This window comes from Lissotriton helveticus, chromosome 7, assembly GCF_964261635.1.
Source record: "Lissotriton helveticus chromosome 7, aLisHel1.1, whole genome shotgun sequence".
Classification (NCBI taxonomy): Eukaryota; Metazoa; Chordata; class Amphibia; order Caudata; family Salamandridae; genus Lissotriton; species Lissotriton helveticus.
The window spans coordinates 1674502653-1674525876 of record NC_136068.1 but is presented as its reverse complement, the minus strand read 5'-3'; the positions used below and the strand labels follow the sequence as shown (position 1 = coordinate 1674525876).

The following is a 23224-nucleotide window of genomic DNA, read 5'->3' as shown; positions in this document are numbered from 1 at the left end:
ACATTTTATCTCTCTGCTATGCAACATGTTCCCTACTGGTGCACTGACTGGAGGAGGAAATTTAAGTTTAGAAATTTTATAAATAGTTTAATGTTTTAATAGTGTGTGTGTAATTTTTTTATATAATTTTAAAATTATGAAATACATTAAAATAATTAGTTTTATAAAAGTTTTAAAGTCAATATATATATTATTTATTATATATGTGTGCTTATTATTATTTATTATTTTGTTATATATTTCTATTAAAAACAATATATTGTACAACTAAATGTGTCCCTGTACAGCATTTGAAGTCATGTGCTTAAGTGGATATGATACAATCAAGAGCTCTGGTATTTTACCTTAATAAGCGAATTGCAGATGAGCAATGGTGATTAGAGGAAGTGACATGTTTCTGGAAGGATACTAATGGTTTTAGGATATAATGTAATTATGTATACAGTGTCTTATGTCATTTTATCCTGTTTCACTTATTTTAGCTCGGTCTGAGGAAATAATAAGGGAGACAAAAAACAGACGGTTTTAAGGGATATAATCTCATTGCATTTTACCCAATATTAACTTTGTGTTTTTTGTTTAAAATATTTATATATTATTACGAATATTTATTAATGGCTCATTCCGCTTTTTTGCACATACTTATTATACTCTATTTAAGAACTATATATATGTATATATATATGTTGCACAGAGACAAGTCCACAACAATATCATTGAGTATTTTGTCCATTTCCATTATGTTAAATCACACATGTTATCTTTGCACTTGCACTTTAAAAATCAAAAAATGTCTCTGATTCGTGTCACGTGATCAAGGCCTCATTTGTGGCTGCAACGCTTAATGGCGGAGGTACGGGAGTTTCAGGAACAAACTTGCTGGAAACTTGCAAAACTCACTTCTTGACCATCTCTGTGCACAAAATCAACTTCTCCATCTTTGTAAAGCTTTAAAAACTACACTGGATCATAAGGTCCCTTATATTTCTGGTTTCCTTTACATACTTTACTATTCAATACATGCATACCATGAATAACATGATGAATGATTGAGTGTAGAGTACATCATTCCTCATTCAGTTATTGTGTTAATTTATCATAGTCCTAGCTTTAGAGGAATTAGGGTAAATGAAATGAAAAAGATATGCACGTGATATAGGGAATAGGCTGAGAGGGGTGGGACATCTTTGAAGTCAGACTAAGGGCCTTATTATGACTACCCCATGAAATTCTAGTATATGTGTTAACTCTTGGTACTACAATTTCCCACCCCGTAATTTTCCCCAGCAAAAACATGCCAAAATTGACCAAGAGAAAAATGTACATAAAATACTTAGACATGCCAATTGTGATGCAGTAAGGCCCAATATTGATATGTTCTGCCACATTTTACATGATTGAACTCAGAATAGGTGAATATAATTGCAGCTCTTAAATTCTGATCCCCAGTGTATCTGTTTTAACAGGAGGAATGCATATTTCTTCCAGACCATTCATAATGAGATTTGAGAGAATTGAAGAGTCCCCAGTTTCAAGACTGAATTTTCAACCTGGAGTAGAATTCACTGCATTCTTCCAGCATAGGTATAGAATCTTAAAGAGCATTTAGACAGTGGATTCTACCCCTTGGACTGTTACTTCACTTAGAACTCTAAATCATTCCTTAAATATATTCAATACTTTTATGGATCCAGCAGAGGAGAATGCTGTTAGATAGCAATTTAACAGTTATAGCATCTGAAGCCTGAAAGATACTGTAAGCTATGGAAAAGGATTATCGCTTGCAATGCGGCTGTTATTACTGGGTGGCTTGCATAAATTACAAAGCACAGATTGGTTTGAATACTATGGTCACATGATTGCATTTATCTCTGCAGGGTATTGACTTTCTCTTATATGAATATGGTGCTGAATGTGTTGCTGAAAACATGATTACTGAATACAAAGCGATATTTGAAGCTGTTCAATATGCTGATAAAACAAGGTAAGACAAATAAGGGGAAGGAAAAAACTTCAATCACTGTCCAAGTCACAGATAGATATTTCATAATAAAATAACTAGACAGCTGTAGAACATTGTGAGTTACTACGAAGTAGTAGAGCAGGAAAGACGTATAAGGCCATTTGACAGAGCGCAAGCCCTTTATGGCTCTGTCCCCTTATTTTCTCTATATATTTAACTTATCAGTTCAAATGCTGAAGCCTGACAGAAGCATCACTAGTGATTGCAGCCAAGTTGAGGTTGTACGGTGTGTACTGGTAATGAACCAACCTATATAAACTGAAAGTCGTAGTTTTAATGAAAATGATGAGTACATTCATACTTTTGCCATCTCCCTTGAATGGCTATATGAATTTATGAAGCTTGTATATAAAACTGTAGAGTGCAAACCATCTCCTTATGTGAACTTTCAACTGTGTTACAGTGGAAGGTAGGATGGGGTGACAAGAACTTACCCAAGTGAGAGGAAAATACATTTTACTTGTAGTTTAAAACAAACTCCCTTCATTTTCAGGACATATTTGCAAAGGGATTCTACTGTTTGTTTCCTTTGAATTCAAGCCCTCATTTACTATAGAAAGACAACTAGGTTTCACAGTTGCAAGTTAGATACCTAAGTGTACTGTTCTGCAATTTCTTGTCACTTTCGATTCAGAGATGCAGCTTTGATTACTTGGATAAATATATGTATCAGACATTCAGCCTCAAATGTAACCAGTGCCTTCAATGGAAAGCCAGGTTATCAATTCCATTTAGACTCTGACGACCACCTGATTAGTGATGACTTTAACCTCCCCCATCATCTTCAGCAGAGGACTGTCCACTAAATAGAAAACGTAATCCCAGGCAGATGGGGATCTTTGTACATTCAGTTGATCTACCAGTATGACAGGTTCACTAATGGAACTATTCATTTGCCAAAAGACGCAAACGGGCACCATGTGTGATTCACCTGCTCCACCAAGCATTCTCTACTTCAAGAACAAACTCCCAAGGCTAGGGTTTGTTCTTGTAAAGCAAAGTTACAGTGTTTTTGAAGCACAGTGATATTTCTTCCGCACTTGCAGATCATTGTGCAATTTCCTTAGAATGGGCCACCATGGTGGTCTCATGTTGAGAGAATGAGCGACGGTCTCTGCTTCCAAAATTGGGCCATGTGGCAGACCAGCCATTTGGTCAAAGGTTTGGAATGGCAAATCCAGCTGTGTCTCTTCTGACAGAAAACTCTGCATTTCTCCCAACTTTAATTAAGGGAACAACTTTGTCTGATTGACGCATCCACCAATTTAGGGTAGATGTACCAAGCTGCCTCCAATGTCTCTTCATACCATGTAATACAGGATCTGTTTTCCTTAGTCACAGAACCAGACAGTCAAATACATCCAACGATTATCAAAGTATGGATATCCATTGTTAAGGCAACCATATAAAAAATACAGGGGCATATTATCAAGGGGGTTTATCTCCGCTTTTTTGGCTTTAAAAGCCAAGAAAGTGGAGATAAAATGATCTCCCTATTACCTAGCTGTCGCTAACACCAGTTAGCGACAGGTAGTAGGAGATAGCGACCATCTTGGGCCCCACTTTGCATGTCAGTGATATTTATCACTAATGACATGCAAAGTGGGCGTGCCAAGATGTTAGTGACTGGAAACAGTCGCTAACATCGCTATCTCCTATTACCAACTTTTGGAGATATTCGCGCTAAGCGCGAATATCTCCAAAAGCTAACACCTGCCCCTGAGCAGTTGTTAGCCATGTTATCCAATGGGAGGTGGATAACATGGCTAAGAGCATTAGCTCGGTAATGCATGAATATCGCTGGCTTTTCAGCGATATTCATGCATTGCGGCCGTTTTTTATCGCATTTGCGATAAACCTTGGTAATACCAAGGTTTATCTGCGGTAAAAATCGCCGCATCTTAGCGGTAACATTTTCTCTTCAACCAAGCAATAGCGATAATTATCGCTATTGCTTGGTAATATGCCCCACAGTGTTATATTTCACTGGATCTCATTTGCACCATGAGTTTTTGATATTAAAATCAGAGCAAACCCTCTTCTTAGTAGGCACATCTGAAAGAACATGTGCACTATGTACTAATGGGCATGATGGCATTTATGTTCCCCACACAGAGAGACAAGACTTATATCAAGATTCAAAGATCTTTGAAAGCAGAAAAACCTCTTGAATACCATGTCTTAACTTTTGGGGAGACAACGAATATCAGTTCCATGCTTTTGTGATGAAATTTAACCAGTTCTTAAAATTCATTGTTGAACATAGCAACAGTTGAGCTCATGTTTATTCATCAAATGTAATTAAGGTTTTACATAAACACTAAGGTGGGTATGTGACAGAGGAGATCCTCTGACATTCTATATTCAAGAATTTCTAATCCTGATCCAAAATCCATCTAGAAATTACCAGTAGTTTCTTGCAAAAATCCTTTTAAAAGGAGGCCAGATAAGTGTACTACATTGCCCAGCATCTATGTCAACAAAATAGATATCATATTTCCCAACATCCATCTCTACTGGAAGGTATGTCACTGCCATTTATCCTACTTTAGTTAACTCATCAGGGTATCCCAACATCTAGGTGGCCACCTCTCTGGACAGACCCAGACAATGGAATCTTCTGTTTTATTCTCTTATGAACAGAAAGTGAAGAACATAGAAACCTTCTCTGGGGTCTCACTAATACTTGGTCCTTTTAAACCAACAAAGAAGAAATTGGCACAGAAGCTGAAATATAAAAAGAATGTATTTATTCACCTCAGATGAGGGAGACTACGTCACACAGAAATCTTAGCAACTGAATGAGGCAGTCTAAGGAGTACATAAAACAGAGGCCTTATATATGCTTAGGGTTACATAGTCAGCATAAGACCAAGGGGCAGTGCTGGCTCATGTAAGCATGCAAAAAGCCTAATAAGGGCATACAAGATCTGCCTGCTCAAAAAAGTGGGAGGAGAGTTACTTCTCCATACAGCAGCAAAAATAGCCTGACAGTTATACTAGAGAAGCAGGTGCATTCTACTAGCTAGGCCCTTCTGAGCACGTGCAAAGCTCTGAAGAGGGAGAAGGGCCATGGGACAGATCCACTGTAAATTCAGCAAGCAACTACAAGGTACGATGTGCCTAGCCCAGGACTCCTCATTACCATCCCTACAATCACACCCAGACTCACTTCACACAAACACTTACACAGAATTAAGAATACAAGAGATACCATCTTAAGGGTACATACACAGGGTGTCACAGCATGTCACCAATCAACTCAATCTAAAAGCCCTAGCTTTAGTTTTTCATTCTTGACATCACTGACCATCCAGTGCAACCTAAATACAGCTCAGGTTTGTACTGATAACTTCACCATCACAATCTTCCTGTTTAGGAAACCCAAGGTTAACCTGGAGTTTACTTTAAACATTTAGATCCTTTGAAGGATCAAAAACCTTGTGCAATACGTCATATCTCACCCTACCCATTTCAGTTTCCAACATGAGCTCTCTCCAAAACTGCTTTAACTTCAACAGCATGAACTAAAATACACAAGATCTCTCCAAAACACTCCTCACCTTCGTACTCCAAAATACTTGCCACCAACAAACATTCCATCTGCTGAGAAGAAAGAAAAAGGAAGAAAAGCAGAACACACTAAAACCCTTGTTTTATGAAGAGCTGTGTACTTAGGGGTCTATTAGGATGGCGGTCGGAAATCCCCTCCGACCGCTATGGTAGCGGAAATCAACCACCCGCCAGTAGCGTGGCAAAACCGGCGGTCCCATTAGGATCAACCGCCCAAAAATCCAAATGAGGCTGGTGTGTCAGTATGGGGTATGTCTGTGTGACTTGAGAGGCTGTGTGTCCAGCTGAGTGATTGTTCCTGTAATGTATGAGAGCTCATTTTGGACTGTTTTGTTGCCATGAGTGTAGTGTAGGTGTAGTGTGAGGGTTGCCCTGGCCCTGTGCTTCGTTGATGTGTGTTCCTCTGCAGCCCCACCTGCTGAGGATGTCGCCCTAGTTGTTTGGTAAGTGGTGCAGGGTGTAGGTACACCTGGGTAGTTGTACATGGGGGTGCACAAGAGAGTCACATGGCATGCCCCTTCATGTGTGTGGGGGGGCTGCTGTGTGGAGGGTTGAGGTGTGGCCCTATGATCTTCGTGTACTGCCCATGCCTGTCGCTGACCTTGCCTTCTGCATTGTGTGCATGTTTTCCAGTGTCTTCACTAGGGGTGGGCGTAGTGCTGGTCTCCGCCCACGGAGCGTGTGTATGTTTGCCTACTTCGCGAATCGCAAAGTAGGTGAAGTAGGCAACACTACGCACACGCCATGGTGGAACGAAGTAGCCTGTCACCTGCCTCCCTCCCGCCCTCTAGTAAATGCCCTGGACATGATTTAAAACATTGTTAAGTGAATTAAAAACAACTTACCTGAAATCCGGCGTCCCGGGGCTCCCTCTTCCTAGTTTGTCGCCACTTCTTCCTGACAAATGCGCATGCGTGGGCACCCGCGCATGCGCATTTCTCGCGAGAAATGCGCATGCGCATTTGTCAGGAAGAAGTGGGAACAAACAAGGAAGAGGGAGCCCCAGGACGCCAGATGTCAGGTAAGTCATTTTTAATTCACTTAACAATGTTTTAAATCATGTCCAGGGCATTTACAGGAGGGCGGGTGGGAGGTGGGCAGCACGTAGTGGGGCTACACGAAGTGTGTGGGTGGACTTACATTCCCCCCCACTTTGTGGTACTTCGCGTACCCCACTACGCCCACTAAGCCCAGGTTTATTCTTCACCACTGCGCTAACGTGACCGGGACATTGCATCAATACCACGGTTGGTGAGTCACCTGGATGCGGAGATGTGATTTTGTGACAGGTAAGATATATGTGGGTACACTTGTGCATGAGTTCCTGTCCCCACTAGGCGGTCAGGTGTGGACAGGAACCGTATAACAGCCCTGGAGTTGTGTGTTGTTGTTGTGTGCATAGTTGTGTGTTAGCGTACCTGCGGCGGCGTCCGCGACGGTGCATGAGTTGCTGTTAGTGTATCAGGTAAAGCACGGGAAGACGTGTAGAGCTCGGTCCATTGTGGTCGGGACTGGGTGAAAGGGACCGGGACTCTGGTTTTGCGCTCCGCTGTCGTGCGTCCGCCGTCTCTAGTTGGGCGGTTTCTCAGTTGCGGTGCGGCTGGCTGATTGGGGCATCCTGATTTGTACAGCGGACGGGACATCATTCTGCACAGCAGTGAGTCTCCATTGGCTCCCACCGCCGTGGTGACGGGCGCACTTTGATGGTTATCGTCGCACGGCAGTTGATGGGAAATGGGCCATGTATGTCCATACTAATATGGCGGGCATGAGGACTGCTGCTGGCATGCGGAAAAGGGCATTTTCCACTAGCACCGCGGTGGTGCCTCCACCCGCCATCAAAATGGGCCTCTAAGTGCATTGAAAATGTATCACTTCAGTCACTTCCAACTACTCCACCAACTCCATTAATTAAACAGCCTAAAGAAACAGAAAGCTGTCCAACACTATCTACCATTTCAAAAACCTCCCACCTGATCTTATACTCCTACAGTGCCCAAGCAAGTTTACAGCCATCACCTTCATCCCAAAAATACAGCTCTTCAGGAAATTACATCGCTGGTTTCCTGCCAAAAAACTTTAACAGAAGATGCCAGACAAGCACACTTCATGCTACATAATCTATCTTCAGAGAAAGTGACATCCTTACATTTTCCAGTATCCACCTGCACAAGGAGTAACATCACTGCATTTCTCAGCAACCAACTCTACAGGCTTTATATCATAGAAGAGGCCCTTCTGGCTGTAGGTGAAGATGATCAATTCTTCCTCATAGCGCCTGATACCTCAGCTGCCTTCAACACTGCCCCCTCAACACCCTCAAAACCACCCCCTCATCTACATCATGAAGTATTGTGTGAGTTTCAGTGTCAATGTTCCTCAGTTGTTCTGCTCTTACCTTTCCAGTCAATACTAGATTGTTGATATTGGCCCCATTTGGTCCCAGAAGATCCCTATCATCCGTGGAGTCCCCCAGGCTTAAGTACTACTGCCATTATCTTCTATTTCTACCTGGAAAGACTTTGGCCTCTAGTCAATGATAACCCTAACCACATTCACTAATTTGATAACAACTCACAAGTGAAATTGAAAGTCGCCTCTGTTCTAGACAACATTTGCCTAAAACACTGCTTGTACCTCATCTAGGCCGTAGTCTTGAGCACTTACCTACAGTGGCTTCTCATCAAAACAGAATTCCTAATATTTGCTAAAAGCTGCAAGTAGGAAATAGTACAAAGATGGCTAACTGGCATGAACTTTGACATCTTCATCTTGAGTCTTCACCCTCATACTTGTATCCTGTTCCAAATCACCCACATTCACAATGGACATCACTCTCACACCCAAGGAACACATTGTGAAGAAAACATAGATGGTCTGATACCAGCAATGTCAATTGAAGAAAGTGAAACTGTTTCACTCAGAAAGTGACCCCACAACTGATGTGCATGCCTCCATAATCTTGCATCTAGATGGTGGAAATGCTCAGCTCCCTGGCCCACCAGATACAACATTGGCCCCCCTTTCAAGGCATCCTACTATACTACACAGCATCTCATTAACCTTTATGTTGCTAGGACTCCACTGGGTATCTTGCCCACCCACGCTATCTTAAAAACAACTGCGTCTTCTACAGAGCCATCACAAATAGGATCCCCGCTATCTAGCTAACAAGCTGACCATCTCTGGTGGCTCTCACCAGGCCTGTAGCTACGATGGTGTATCATCATAATATGGTTTGCAATATCATAGGAAAATATTGTGGCATTCAGAGCATTGTGGGGCATTATATTGGAGGCAAGAATAGTATATTTTTCTTTAATATCTTGTGAAAAATGCCTTACATGAATATAACCATAGTATTTCATGTATGAAATACTCAAATTGCAGGAAGTTAAATGTTACCTGTAGGCTGCAGCACATATCGTTCTTTTTCGCTGACCAGGAAAATTTGGCTTCAGGCCTATATTTATCACCTGACTACTGAATCTTTACAACATGTGGCCAGACACCGGTAAGTCGGCCTTGAAGGCAATATAATTGAGGATGCCTAGTATTTGATAGTGAAACATATAGAAATTAACAGTTGAACTAATGTTAAATATGCAGCACAACGTGTGAATAATCCCTACAAGATAAATCCATGTACATACTTACACACTTCCCTATATCATCAGTCAACTCTGTGAATGCTGTGCAAAAAATGGATGTCATATATATATATATTGAAAATAATAAATGTATTCTAATTTTATAAAATTGTGTTTTCGAAATTCCGTACTAATGATGCAACATATTAAACAACATAAGACATACTTCACATACATCTGGAAGAATTACCACAAAGCTGAATTGATTGACCATAACAATATAAATATCTAACAATCTTTGTTTCTGAGCAATCATGTATTAATTATTCATATTTAATTATAAGCCGTGGTTTATGATTTCATCAGTTTCATGCAAAACCACCAAGGAGGGTATCCTTGAAAAGGTGGTAAAAAATGAGAAGTTGTTTTTTAACTCCCATAGGAATCTTTGCCCTACAAAATAGATTGAAACCCAGTAAGGAATTGCATCAAACTTGAAATGAAACTTTGTGCTGTTGCCTTGTTTGAAATAAATCCATTCAGTAGTTTTCGAGGGACTGGCATAACAATAATGTGTCAGTGGGTTGAAACTGGTAAAAGAGATAGTTGGACCGTTATTATGCAGACAGTCCTCAAACCCATGTGAATAGACTATAAGTCTAGTACATTAGACTCTATTGGAAAAAGAAACGTTACGCTCTTGCTGTTGATTTTGAATTCACAGACTCAAAGTTTGATCCGTGAACCCAATAAAACAGGGTACACAAATTAAATCGCTGGCAGGTTAGAGGTCAGACCCTGTGCCCAATCCAGGCCATGCATGCTTAAAGAAACTATGCATTCTTGGCGGGCAAACTGCAGTAGTTTATCAAATAATGACCAAATACGCACTTTGCTTGATTTCTACAGAACTGAGCCCCCTGTTGATGCATTTGTTTGAACCTTCAAATACTAAGGGATAGACAAACATGCTAAGGTTCTGCCAAATTTCATATCCGTCTATGATATCAGCACAAAAGAATGCAAATCAAAAAATTATCCCCACTTTAACTTTGCTGCTTCACCAGATCTTCCTGAAACGTGGGATTCCTGCACTGTGCTCCACTTGCTAACAGCCTTTCAAATATAATGTTAATTCATAAAGCACTGGCAACCCTATTTTCAAATGAACTCTGTCGCCCTCCTCAATTTTCACATAACTCGATCTTTCAAGTGTAAGCTGAAGATTATAAGGCTTAAACTTGAAGGAAGTGAATCTGTTTGGGGCTACCCGGGTCTCCTAGAACCACCTCTCAGCCTTCGATACCAAATGAAGACTCAGCAGAGCAGTGGAGAATATATCAATAATTATTTTATTCGGGGGCACTCAGAGTGGAGCCCCGTCTGCACAGTCTCGAAGAGTGATACAGATGGAACTAAATTCAACAAGCATAGAGATACATTATGTACGTTTCATAGTTGGGCAAAGACACGCTTATAATGGAATTTTCCAGGCAATGCAACTGGGCAATGCAATACAAAAAAAATAAGTTTTGATAATAGTATCTCACACAATCTAACAAAGTCCAAGGTCGTTTCACACTGTGCCTGCCACCGCACATGAGGGGCAGGGCCTCTATCTAGAGGGAAAGGTATGCATTAACATGAACAGTCTATTCAGTATTGAAACTAAGCATAAACAAAACTTAAGAGAGACTATTTCTCAGAAACAACAAAGGATTAGTTTCGATCATGATTTAAAATGGCATCCACAAAGAAAATGTTGCTGCAAATGCTAACTTATATAAGGCACTGCGTAAGCCATCTCGTCTCCATTCTAACAGTCCCTCCTTTTAACATGAGCTAAAACATTTTCTGACCATAGAAAAAAAAAACAGAATTGTAAATAATAGTTAAACATGAAATTAGGGTACAATTGGGAACATTCCATATTGTCAACAACAGGGAGCGAATCTGCAAGAAGAGATTAATTCTCAAATATTCCTTCATTACCATTCATCATATCATCAATATCTTTCTGAAACAATACAGCTGCATTGGTGTCATAAATTTATATTTTCTCTTTGGGTGTGAAAATGGCGACAAAATAGGAGCAACAAAAAGGAAGACACTGAATGAGGATACAGCAAAGCATCAATACCACAATGAGGTAAATCACCTATTCAATGATCCAACCCCAACTGCCAAAATGGGACCAACTCCAATTTTCACTCTTCATTCCCTTAATGTTTTTGAGAATATCTAGAATGTGTTTTCTAAAATTCTTTTTCATATTCTTAATCCCGACCACACACTGATTGCCAACCGCCACGCATACACCACCACTCATAGCTAGGATAAAACCCACTGCATATCTAGTTAGTTCTGAATATATCCACAAACTTTCTAACTTTGTGGCGATGTCACTTAAAGCTTCCACTGTGTATTACACAAAATTTGCAGTTTAAATCAAAGTGTTCTCTAGCTTTCTCACCCCTGGCCAGGGAAATACCACCCAATGTAAAAATAGAGGAAAGGATGTATTTAAAGGTAATACCATTACTGTAATTATTGACCACTACATCTGTCACTCCCTTACAGAATTCTGTTGTCAATGTACTTTTAACCCATCTTGTTTTAGGCATGGCATCTTAACAGGGGACACCCAAAGGTAATACCATTCCAAGGGCTACATCATTTGTACCATTATAGACATTGGAATAAGTCCCATTAGACAAAAATCGGCCACTCATAATCTACTGCAGCATACCTAGATTTTCTTTCAAATATACTTGGATCCTCTCTATTCGTGAGATGCACTGTGTTTTTGTGCAACACTGGTCCTGTGCAATTGATATCCAATGAGTTATCCATACTGTTCACTATAGGGCAACAGGCAGGGTAATAACCTGCCTCTTGAGGAACTGCCAACTCTTTGTAGTGCCAACCTACTAATGTTACATTCTGTTCTTCCATATAAAAATGATCGCAATTTGTTTTATTATCACAACCCAGATAACCCACCCCCTGTGGCTTTCTATGGTATAGACATGGCCAGTGATAACCAAAACTAAACACTCCATTCATTTCTATAAAGTGGGGTGATCGAGTATATGTCTAATTTACAAGTGACAATGGATATGCAGTCCACAAACTGGTGACAAATTGAGTGGTGTAACAAGCAGTCCCTTCACCAAAGAACCTCTTATGTATTTCCAAAAATAAATTACTCTGAGCATCTTTCAAAACCCAAGATACCCCACACAATAGTATTATCAGCAGAATCAAAATAAAGTCACACAATACTTTTCTTTTCCCAGACCATATCCCACCATACTGTACAGTAGGAACTATTGGCTGTTCCTCCTCTGCAACTTTTCTGCAAAAAGGATGCATAATGAATTTAAAGGAATAAGATGCAAGATAATATAATGTTCTCAGTGTCTGTTAGAGCCTCTCTGGTACAGGTGCCTATTGTCCATCAATGAGTTGCCACTCTTGAGCACCGACGGTGGAGATTGCTCCATCCTAAGCTCTTCTCCGAAACCCACGTCGACAAGGGTGGTGTACTTTAAGTATACTTTCCCTTTTCTTGATTAGTTTTCAAACAACTAAGGCAAGGTAACCACAAAATCTCACTAATTTGCATGATTCATTGGTACTGATACTCAGCGCTACCTATCTTATATAGGCCTTATCTAATCGTCTTTGTCCTTAGACTTAGTGGCCCGGAGCCAAGGGCGTAAATTGTATTTGGCAGCCCCAGGCACTGTGTGATCAGTGATCAAAGGACACTGGATAGCACGATTTCTGGTGGACCAGCCTCGTTCAAAATATCCTTATTCTCCTCAGATGTCTCTGACCCACTGCTCATACAGCAAAGAAATCCTCAGGCAGTGAGTGGCGTACACCCAGTTTTTTTGACCAGCAAACTTTACAGCCATCTGTGTCACCAACAAAACCTGCTTAGGACCTTTCCTCCGGGGCTCCAGACTTATCTTCCTCAGGAAGTTTTTCACGAGAATGAAATCCCCAGGCTGGATGTGGTGGCCGGGTCCCTCTGGTATAGGAGGTAGTGATTGCTGCACTTGTTGGTGAACAGAACGTAAACTTTCTTTTAACTGGCCAAGATAGTCAAGAAACATAGGAAATTTAATATATTCACGAGGATGTGGGACGCTCCATACATTTGCTGGGCGTCTGAACATAACCTCATAAGGTGACAATCCAGTTCTAGAATAGGTTGTTGTTCTTGTTGACAGAAGACCTAATGGTAGAGCATCTGGCCACTTTCACCATGTCGTTCCTGAATCTTTGTTCATTTCAGTTTGAGAGTACCATTGCACTGCTCAACCAAATCCGCTGATTGTGGAGTATTTGCAGCATAACATTTTTGTTTTATGTGCAAACCTTCTCTAATCAATGTAATCACTTTCCCATTAAAATGACTTCCATTATCACTCCAAATAATTTGGGGCAAGCTGAATCGAGGAAAGTATTCTTTATGGAGTACTTTTTATTTATTTATTTATATAGCGCAACATTCATCCTATTGGGTTATGCCGGCGCTGAGGTAGAGGACAATGGTGGGTGGTGCTGGTACTGAGTCCATAAGTGACATCAATCTATAGGGAATAGGTGTATTTTGAGTTTCTTCCTGAATGTAGTGTAATCCTTGATCAGCCGTAGTTCTACTGAAGCCCATTCCACTGCAGTGCCGCAGGATATCAAAAGGTACGTCCCGATGTACCTGCTGTTGTGACATTTGGCGTCTGGGAGGGATGTAACATTGGATTTTATTCTAAAGAATCTTAGGGCCAGTGCAATGGAGTGCCTTGTGTGTATGCCCTAAGAGCTTACATCATGCTCTTTGATGCATGGGCAGCCAGTGAAGTTTCCTCAGTCAGTCAGTTGCTGAGCTGTATCTGCCCTTGTTGCAGACCAGTTTGGCCGCAGCATTTTGCACTACCTGCAGGCATTTAAGAGGTAGTCCAGTATGCCAATGCAGGGCCTGTGTGACTGCCTATCTGTACAGGGGCATCGGAATGAGGGTCTGTACTTTCCCAGTTAGTGAGCTCTGCTGGGGCATTGATATTAAATGTTGTAAAATGGTGCTTATTTTGTCCGTGAAGAAGTTAATGATCATTTCACAGCATTCTGCTGATGGTTGCATGGTTTCGGACATGCAGGTCGGTTTGCATAATTCTCGTGCAGTTGTAAAGGCCGTATTATCCTTACTGGGATAAGCCTCAACCCACCTACTGAACACACAGATGACCACTAAGACATAGTTAAGATTATTACATCTCTCTATTTCTATGTAGTCCGTTTGAAGGACTACATAGAGTTTCTGTACTAGTTGGTGTAGGGGTACCCTTCCCTGGGTTATGCATCATGTAAACCATACATAGTTTCACCAAATGTGCAGCTGTCTTAGAAATTGTGTTATTATGCCAAACAGGGGCTAACAATGCCTTTCGCACTAATATGATCCGGACCATGGGCCACAGTAACCACAGGAAGGACATATGCATTCTTCAACATCCATTTCTTTTCTTCAGATGTTTCAATCCAATATTTAACTGTGGTGTAATCTCCTGCCTCTTCACTAATTCCTCTTTCATAGTTTCACTTTGTATCTCCATCACACTTTCAACAGTGTTTTCAAACATAGCAACTCCTGGAACCCACCGAGCTGGACCTGCAACAAACATGCATTTCATTTTACTTTGAGCCATCTCCTTAGCTACCTGATCCGCAAATGCATTACCTCTTCCCACGTCATCAATAACCTTCCTTTGTTCACTGCACTTAACGATTGCTAGTTTCTTGAGAGCGTTAATGTAGATAAAAGCTGCAGTATAAGGTGTTTAATCTTGATACCATGAGAGGCAAGAAACCCCCTCTCTTCCCACAATCGGCCAAAATTATGTGCAAAACCTAACCATATACTGGCTGTCAGTATAACAATTGACAACCAGTCTTTCACTCAATTCTCAAGCTCGAATAAGGGCAGCAAGCTTAGAGGCTTGAGCCAACTGATAGGGGACCCATGATGTTTCTACTATTGTCCGCAACGTAGTGATAGCAGAGGCTGCAGTGGTGGTGCCATCTGGTAATGTAAAACAGGAGCCATCAACATATAGTTCCCCTTCGGGTTCAGATACGGGAACATCCTTCAGGTCTACCTGTCCTTTCGTCTCTTCTTCCATCCAGAATATGCAGTCATGTTTGTTGTCTGCTTCATTCTCAGAAGGAGGGGTAGTAACGTGACTGGATTCAGAGTGGCACATCTTTTTTTTGCAATATGTTTAGCAAACAATGTCAATCCGTAACCAGTATGACGTGCACTGGTGAGGTGCTGTGTATTAGTCTTATTTAAAAGTGTATCCACAGCATGGGGTACCATTACTGTAAAGGCTGTATCAAGTACGAGTCCTGATGATTGTCTTATTGAAGTGGCCACAGCCATGACTGCTCTCAGACACCTCAGACGGCCCTAGCCACGCGATCAAGCCCAAATTTCTGTGTTAAAACAGAAAGTGCGTAACCAGCCACCTCATGCGCGTAGAGATCAAATGGTTTGTTATAGTTAGGTGTGACAAGAACTGGAGCTGAACAAAGTGCAGTTTTTAATTGCTCAAAAGACTGCTGACATTCAGGCATCCAATGCAAAGGCTCATGCAGAGTTTTCGTTGTTAATGCAAGCAAAGGTTTGCTTAGTAATGAGTAATTTGGGATCGACTGACGACAGTAAGATGTAATACCTATAAAATCACGTACATCCTTTGGAGTCCACGGAATGGGCATCTTATTGATGGTACTGATGTGCTCAGGGGTCAGTCTCCTATCCTCCTTCGACAGTAGGTGACCTAAATAGGCAACCTCCTGTTGTCAATACCAACATTTTGAAAGAGAGACCTTATGTCCATGTTGTTGCAAAAGCAACAACAATTTCACTGTACTATCCTTACAACCTTGTTCCGTATCAGAAGCAATTAGTAGGTCATTAACATACTGCACTAGTACATTATCTGGGGAAAGCGATAGTGAGTCCAATTGACTTTTTAATGCTTGACTATGAATACTAGTACTTTCTGTATAGCTTTGAGGAGCGCAACAGAATCTAAAGCTTCTGCTGGCAAAACAACTGCAAAGGGGTGTGATTATCAAAATCACGTATTGATTCAATAGTTTTTTCGAGGCGCAACCACTTTTAGTATTTACTTCGGAATTGCGCTTTTCGCACACAAATTACTTGACTAAGAGCACAACCACATAGCAGAATGTGCCTATTGTATTGTTTATTGTCACTCATGAGCATGAACCTGTGGTTTTAAGCGCACTACTGGAATGCACATTTTTACCGTCCAGCAATATGATACTGCCACTTGGCTAACTTACACAAGCATGCAATTCACAAGCAAGTCTCAGATACTTTTTCAAATGTTATGATAAAGCAATTAATCCTTGTTTAGGCTTTCGTAAACTGGGGTTTTTCAGTGCACTTAACTTTAACAAATGTCTGATATTTAGGGTATGAACAGTGTTAATTATTGACCCCAACTTTTCCACTTAATTTTTTATGAATTTAAATTTCCCATGATGAAGGGCTCACAGCAGCCCAAAATGCATTAAGATTACTAATTTGGAACACAACTTGGAATTCCTAATATCATTGTTTTCAATTTGTATCGTTATGGATGAAAAATGTCATTCTAATTGAATAAAAGACAACTCTTGAAAACAGACTAATATGCTTTAAATTGATTTAATGTGGTTCAAAGGATTACGCTGTGCCTTGAGTGGACACCCTCCCAAGTGGGGTGCTATCCACAGTCAATAAGGCTACTGCAAAGCTGGTTAATGTTACCTTTAAGAGAGAGGAAAGCATGGATCCACATACTCCAGTGATAGCTGCAAGTGCCGGTTAGGCCCAACAGCATAGTGCAGGTACCTAAAAGAGGAGCTGTAAAGGTGGCCTATACAAAAGTAACAGAGGGATCTGAAAATCTTTTTCAGATCGGGTGCTGAGCTGTCAGTGATGTGTAGTAAAATACAGTCTGGATAAATAGGAATACTGAAGAAGGCGTTTTTCAAATCAATAACAGAAAAGACCTTAGCAGTAGACAAGTTCATCTTTAAAAGCGTGGTAATGTCAGGAACCACCAGAAATGGTGCAACCCCGAGTTTGTTAACATCTTGCAAATCAATAACAAAATGATAGACATCCTCAATAGCATCAGGGGAACCCGAAGGTGAACTTTTAAGGACCGGAAGAAAAGGAGTATTACAGATATTGGCGGACGTTTCCTCAACCACTCCCTTTCAGATCAAATCCTGAATATTTTGAATAAGAGCTCGTTCCCCTGCTTGCAGTATATTATATTGAGAAATAAGGGGCAAAATAGCATTATCGTAAACTTGTATAGAAACTGGTGGTAGATGCAATAAACTCACGTCTGTATCACCTGTGGCCCATATTGTAGGGGGTACTGGAGTAAACTCATCTTGAAGGGGCGCATCCTAAGGAAATCACTGACTGGTGTTGCTATGCGGAGCATAGTAACATGAACCCCATCAGGAGAGAAATAAATGGTAGCTTGCCCTTCTTCAATAAATCCAATCCCAACAAGTTCACCACAATTAGATATTAACAAAAATGGAGACTCATCAGTAAAAGGACCAACAGTAAGAGCCATGACCAACAGTGAGTGCAAGGGGGCGCAAAATGGATCTGACGACTGGTACACTAGAAAAACCTACTGAAACATTATTCTGGCCAGACAGGGCCGCCCCAGGGACCATGTGTCAAGAAATAGACCATGTCTTTGCACCTGGATCCACCAAAGATTCCTTAGTCCAACCCTGAAAATCTGCTGTGACGTAAGGACTACAATGATCTACATGTATCTGAACTGGCCCCTCACCCTGTCCTTGGCTGTCCTAGCTGTAATACATACCTGTCACATCATCCACAATATTATTGTCCATCTCTGGTGTCAAAAAAATAATTATTGTCAGAGCGGCCCATAGGAGCTGCAGCATTCTCATTTCTGTCTGTCCCATGGCCTCTGCCACTAGAACCACGTCCTCTAGGGGACAACACCTTCTGTAGCAGCACTTGGCACTGGCTGCACCAATGCCCTTCCTCCTTGAAATAAGCACTCTGATTTTGTCCCAAGGGTATTGTTGACGGATGCCTAGTACGCAGGAGTTGTCGAGAAGGGCCTACCCATCCCATGTTGTGTCCCGAGATGCCTGCTGTAACAACACTTTTGTCTTTAAATCCATACCTTTTTTAACTGTTTTGGCCTTCTCCTCCTGATCTCCACACTGATAATTTTGAGCCATGTTCAGGATACCAGAAGAAGAGGGCGTAGACCAAGTAGTTTCAGATGCCTGCAAATGAGTAACAAACAACCTACATTCTTAGGTAGAATAAGAGTATGTATATATGCAATGATACAGCCAAGTGCCCGTACGTGGCTTATCTCCTGGCTCCCTCTTTTGATCCCAACCCTTAATCACATCCCAGGTACCACCCAACTCAGCAACATGATCTTGAATAAGCACCTACATATCAGCAAGAGTCATTACAGAAAAAGCAGCAGCCTCAGTTAATTCCTTATAATAGGCAGTGGGATTTTTCCTAGAATTGGGCTACGTAGTCTTAAGGGCTAAAACCTTGCTCTTTTTCCTTGGAGTATAAACCCAGTTCTCCTGAAAACAGGCAGGTACACCATGTCTAGTGACCGCACCATGCTGGTCTGTTAACTCAGGTATGTTTGGCTGATAAATAGGGTGGACTTCACGCAAGGGAAGTTATTTGAGTAGGGCTTCTATCATGCAACCAACCTCTATAAGAAACTATGGTAGTAACATTACCAAACACCTGTCCTGGTTCCAAATCAGTAATATAAACATGATGTCCAATGCCAAATAGTATTTGGGGAGCCTCTGACCCATTCTGACCCATTGTGTGTATGCCAAAGATCAACCAATGTAGCAGTCATATGTTGAAGAGCATACTGTTGTAAGAAGGGCTCAAAGTCACATATAACCTGCCAAATAGCTTCCACACTATAAACTGCATTATGATCTCACTGCATGGCCTTACTCGCTATTGTACTCTTCTCTTCCTCCCCTATGTCAGATCGATTCAACTGACCTATTTGTTTCCTAAATCTCACCAAATCCCTGTCATCAAACCCACATATACGAGTATCCACATCCGAAAACTTTGGGGGATGTATAACAGCAGAATGAAGGGTAACAGGAGTAATAAGTAGAACTGTAGTCAATGGTTACATTGAAGGAGAAAGAACAGAGGGCAAAGGAGTGGGTTAGTGGATGTTAAAGTCATCGAGGGTGGAGAAGAGAGACAGAGAACAGGGGGCACAGCAACCAGAGCTGTGGGTACAACATTAGTTGATACAAAAGTAACTTTAGCAGACCAGACAGGCTGCTGTGTCTGCAAAGAAACAACGGAATATATCCTCAGTTTGGAATAAGGAGGCTGGGGTTGGGTATCTAACATCTTCTCTACAAACGTATCATCATCCTCTTTGGACACATAGGACTTATCAATTTGAAACGGAAATTTCCTGTCATGACATCCCCTTACTCTCTACTGCTTTTATCTATCATATGCCATAGCTTTCTGTGTAATAGTCTGCATCCTTCCCTTCCGTGCATCCTTCCTCATTTTCAACCATCTTTGCTTTGGCTTTTTCTGCCAAGTTTGGAGAGAGTCAAACATCAACTGTCTACTTCGTCTCTTAAACAACTGTTCTTGTAAAAAGTCAATCTTTTGTTCATCGGGACGTGACCAAGCCGCCGACCGTAATGGGCATGTAGGCTTGGAGGACTGTTGTACTTCCTCTACATCCGCCCCCTTGAGCACCGCGCCCTGCAGCAATGTGGCAGGCGATGGTGTGTAAGGAGCGATGAGGGGTGTCCAGTGATCAGCGCAACCCCAGAGAAGCCAGCAGGCTGCGCCAATATAGAAGCAGTGAGGGGAGAAGCCTATCGGCACATGAGAAGCAAGGGGCTCCATTACATTGGAGCTGCCTGGAGCTCCTGACAAGCCGGGAGGAGCACAACACAGGACCGGCATGCCGCAATTGAAGAGGCTGGCAGCAACGAGGTAAGCGGTGGCGGTGGGGTCATTTAATACACCTGCCAAGGACCTGTGAGCCCCTCAGACTTTCTACCGGGGGCCCTGTGGTGACATGGGTCCCGAGTGAGTTTGGAGGCTGGTCAGTGGCCTGGGAGCTGTGGGACCACATCAGAGCCACCCCGCTGCCGCGTCTCACCCTTATCTGTACGGGCATCCCAGGGCTGCTGTCAAGCAGCTCACCATAGCTGGTTACAGCAACAGAGACATAGATGGTTATGTATAGCAAATGCTGCACCCAGGAAACACCTGAGAGGTGCAAATACTGGCCAAGCCACTGTGACTCCAGAGGAATGGTTGGAGCCCGAACCATTGGTGCATTGCACACCCACCATCGCAGTGCAGTTGGCAATTATCTCCCCACACAAGTGCGCAGCTTGTCACCCAGGATTTGGGCATGGTCTGGAAAAAAAGTAAGAGCACGGCAATACAGCAAGTCAGCATGGTGGAGGGAGGCGGTACACAAGCGCCTGCAGTGGATGGGGCAGACACCATGTTGTTGGAACTAAGGGCAGGCTTCAAGGCACCGATTTCCTCTTTGATGCCCTAGACAAGAGGCTTGACACCATGGGCACCAGGCTTGACCAGCAGGAAGGGCACCTAACAGGGCAGGATTTCCAATGTGGAGGATCAAACTGCCAAAAAGCTTGAGCGCATGGAGAAAGTTCTTAAGTCCATTGCCATCATGAATGAGGATTTGAAGGCGCGGGCGGCACAACAACATACAGGTTATGGGAATATCTCAGTTCACCTACACTGGGCAGCTGGATAGATTCATGGAGACATTGTTAATCAACCTCTTCGGACAGGAGTCCTTTACATTCACCTTTGTGGTAGAATGTGCGCCCCACACCCTTGGACCACACCTAAACCCAGGTTGCCCCCTAGACCAATCGTAGCCCGCCAAAGATCAGGACACAGAATTAAAGGATGGCTCAAGAAAAAGGCACTCTAGAGTGGCATGGGTCATCCATATCCTTATATCCATACTTTAGCGCCATGGTGCACAAAGTATATGGGGGTGAAAGCGAGGCTATGCAAGCTAGGTCTGTGCTATGGGATGCTGTATCCTGCCTGTTTGAAGGTGGACGTGGATGGCAGATCACGTGTGTTTGATTCCCCACATGATGCCCAGGAATTCGGTGGGGCATACTCAAAATCGAGGCGTCGTATCATCTTAACGGCTAGTTAAAATGAACATACCAATCATCAGCAACAGAATCAGATTAGTGGCCACATTGCACATATTAACGCCTGCTGCAGTGGTTTTTGCTTTTTTTTCACCTTTTTGATAATGCTGCGGTGGCCGCCGCTCGAGGTGAACCATACTACATCCAATTAGGCACTACGGCGTCAACAGAACTCGGATAACAGCATGGCGTTGCCACCCCCAGTACAGATGCACTTACTAAGTTTGTTACAGCAATGTAGAATGCTTTTTACTCATGTATGTTTGAAATTCATACTTGTGGGCTGGATTTTTCCCCCGAAGTTTGTTGCGGGGGATGGGCGGACAGTGTGGGTTTATGGGGTCTTCACACGAAACTCTGAAATGTGGTTCTTTTGTATTTTTCTATTGCAGTGCACCAGTGACTATACAGAAACAGGTAGTTCATGTAATAACATTCTAGAAAATGGTTAACAAGGTATACTCAAAAGCAAATGTTGTAATGATGTCATGGAATGTAAGGGGCCTCAACAATGCCTGTAAATGTAAGCAAGTAACCAATTACATACAAAGACATCAAATAGATATTGCCTTCTTGCAGGAGGCATATTTGACCCCCTTGGCCTAGTCCAACCTGGTGGCCAATCGGGGAGCACATAGATATTTTGCAGGCTTCAGTTCCTACATGAGAGTGGTTGCAATACTGATTCATAGTCTGGTGCCCTTTAGCGAGGTGGCGGTGTATAAAGATGTTGGTTGAAGTTTTTTACTTGCCAAGCGATGCTTATTAGAACACTCAGTATTATTTGTGAATGTATATGCACCAAACATCGATGATCCAGACTTTTTCACAAATTGAACGTATGGAGGCGGACCAAATTTACTTGGGTGGAGACCTCAATTTACTTCTCGTCCTCGCAAAAGATAGTACTACTACCTTTACAGACACCAAGCCTAGAGCTAGGTAATCACTGTCAGACATTATGGAGGCATATGGGTTGATGGATGCATGGAGATACCACTGCCCTAGTTAAGATGGGTACACACAGTAGTCTGCCCAACATAACACATGGACCCGGTTAGATTACTGGCTTTTTACAACAGAGGCAGCCCTGTGGATTAACACCATTAGTCATCTCCCCTGCACACTCTTGTTCCACTCTCCTGTTCTGATGCAGCTGAGAATACCACGTGCAGGGGGTGTGGAAAGAACGTGGAGATTTCCAGACATGGCCCTTAGAGATGCTGTATTTGAGACTGAACTCCGTGAAGCAATATTGGAGTATTTCACGCTCAATGTTGGCACTGTCCGTTCAAAAGCCAACCTCTATGAGGTGTTTAAGGCATATGCTAGAGGAGTGTGCATCTCCAAGAGCACTGGAGTATTTAGAGATTTATGCCGTAGGCTGGCGCAACTGGAGGCGCAATTGATCGAGGTTGACAGGAGTGACTCCTCTCTTTTGCAGTCCCCCAGTTTACAACGCCTTGCATTCCTCATGGCAGATTTTCTTGAGGGTGCGGAATGGGAGGTGCACTACATGGGCAAATATGCAGTGGCTAGGCGCTATGGGCAAGGGGAGCATCCGGGTAGAAACCTTGCTATATTGATGCAACAACCTCCAAGCCGATTTATATAGCTGAGTTACATGAGCAGGAGGGCACCCGGATCACCGGCAATGTAGGCATCCTAGAGGACGTCCTCACTTATTACT

The 23224-nt window shown here is 42.3% G+C and overlaps 1 protein-coding gene across 1 annotated transcript in view; it reads left to right on the top strand.

The window, feature by feature from the left end:
• LOC144767611 (putative methyltransferase DDB_G0268948) overlaps nt 1–23224 on the top strand; it is a 342613-nt gene that overhangs the window by 279932 nt on the left and 39457 nt on the right. The window contains exon 5 of the mRNA XM_078651014.1: nt 1878–1984. Within this exon, the coding sequence (XP_078507140.1) occupies nt 1878–1984 (107 nt within the window). The remainder of the gene's footprint in view (nt 1–1877; nt 1985–23224) is intronic.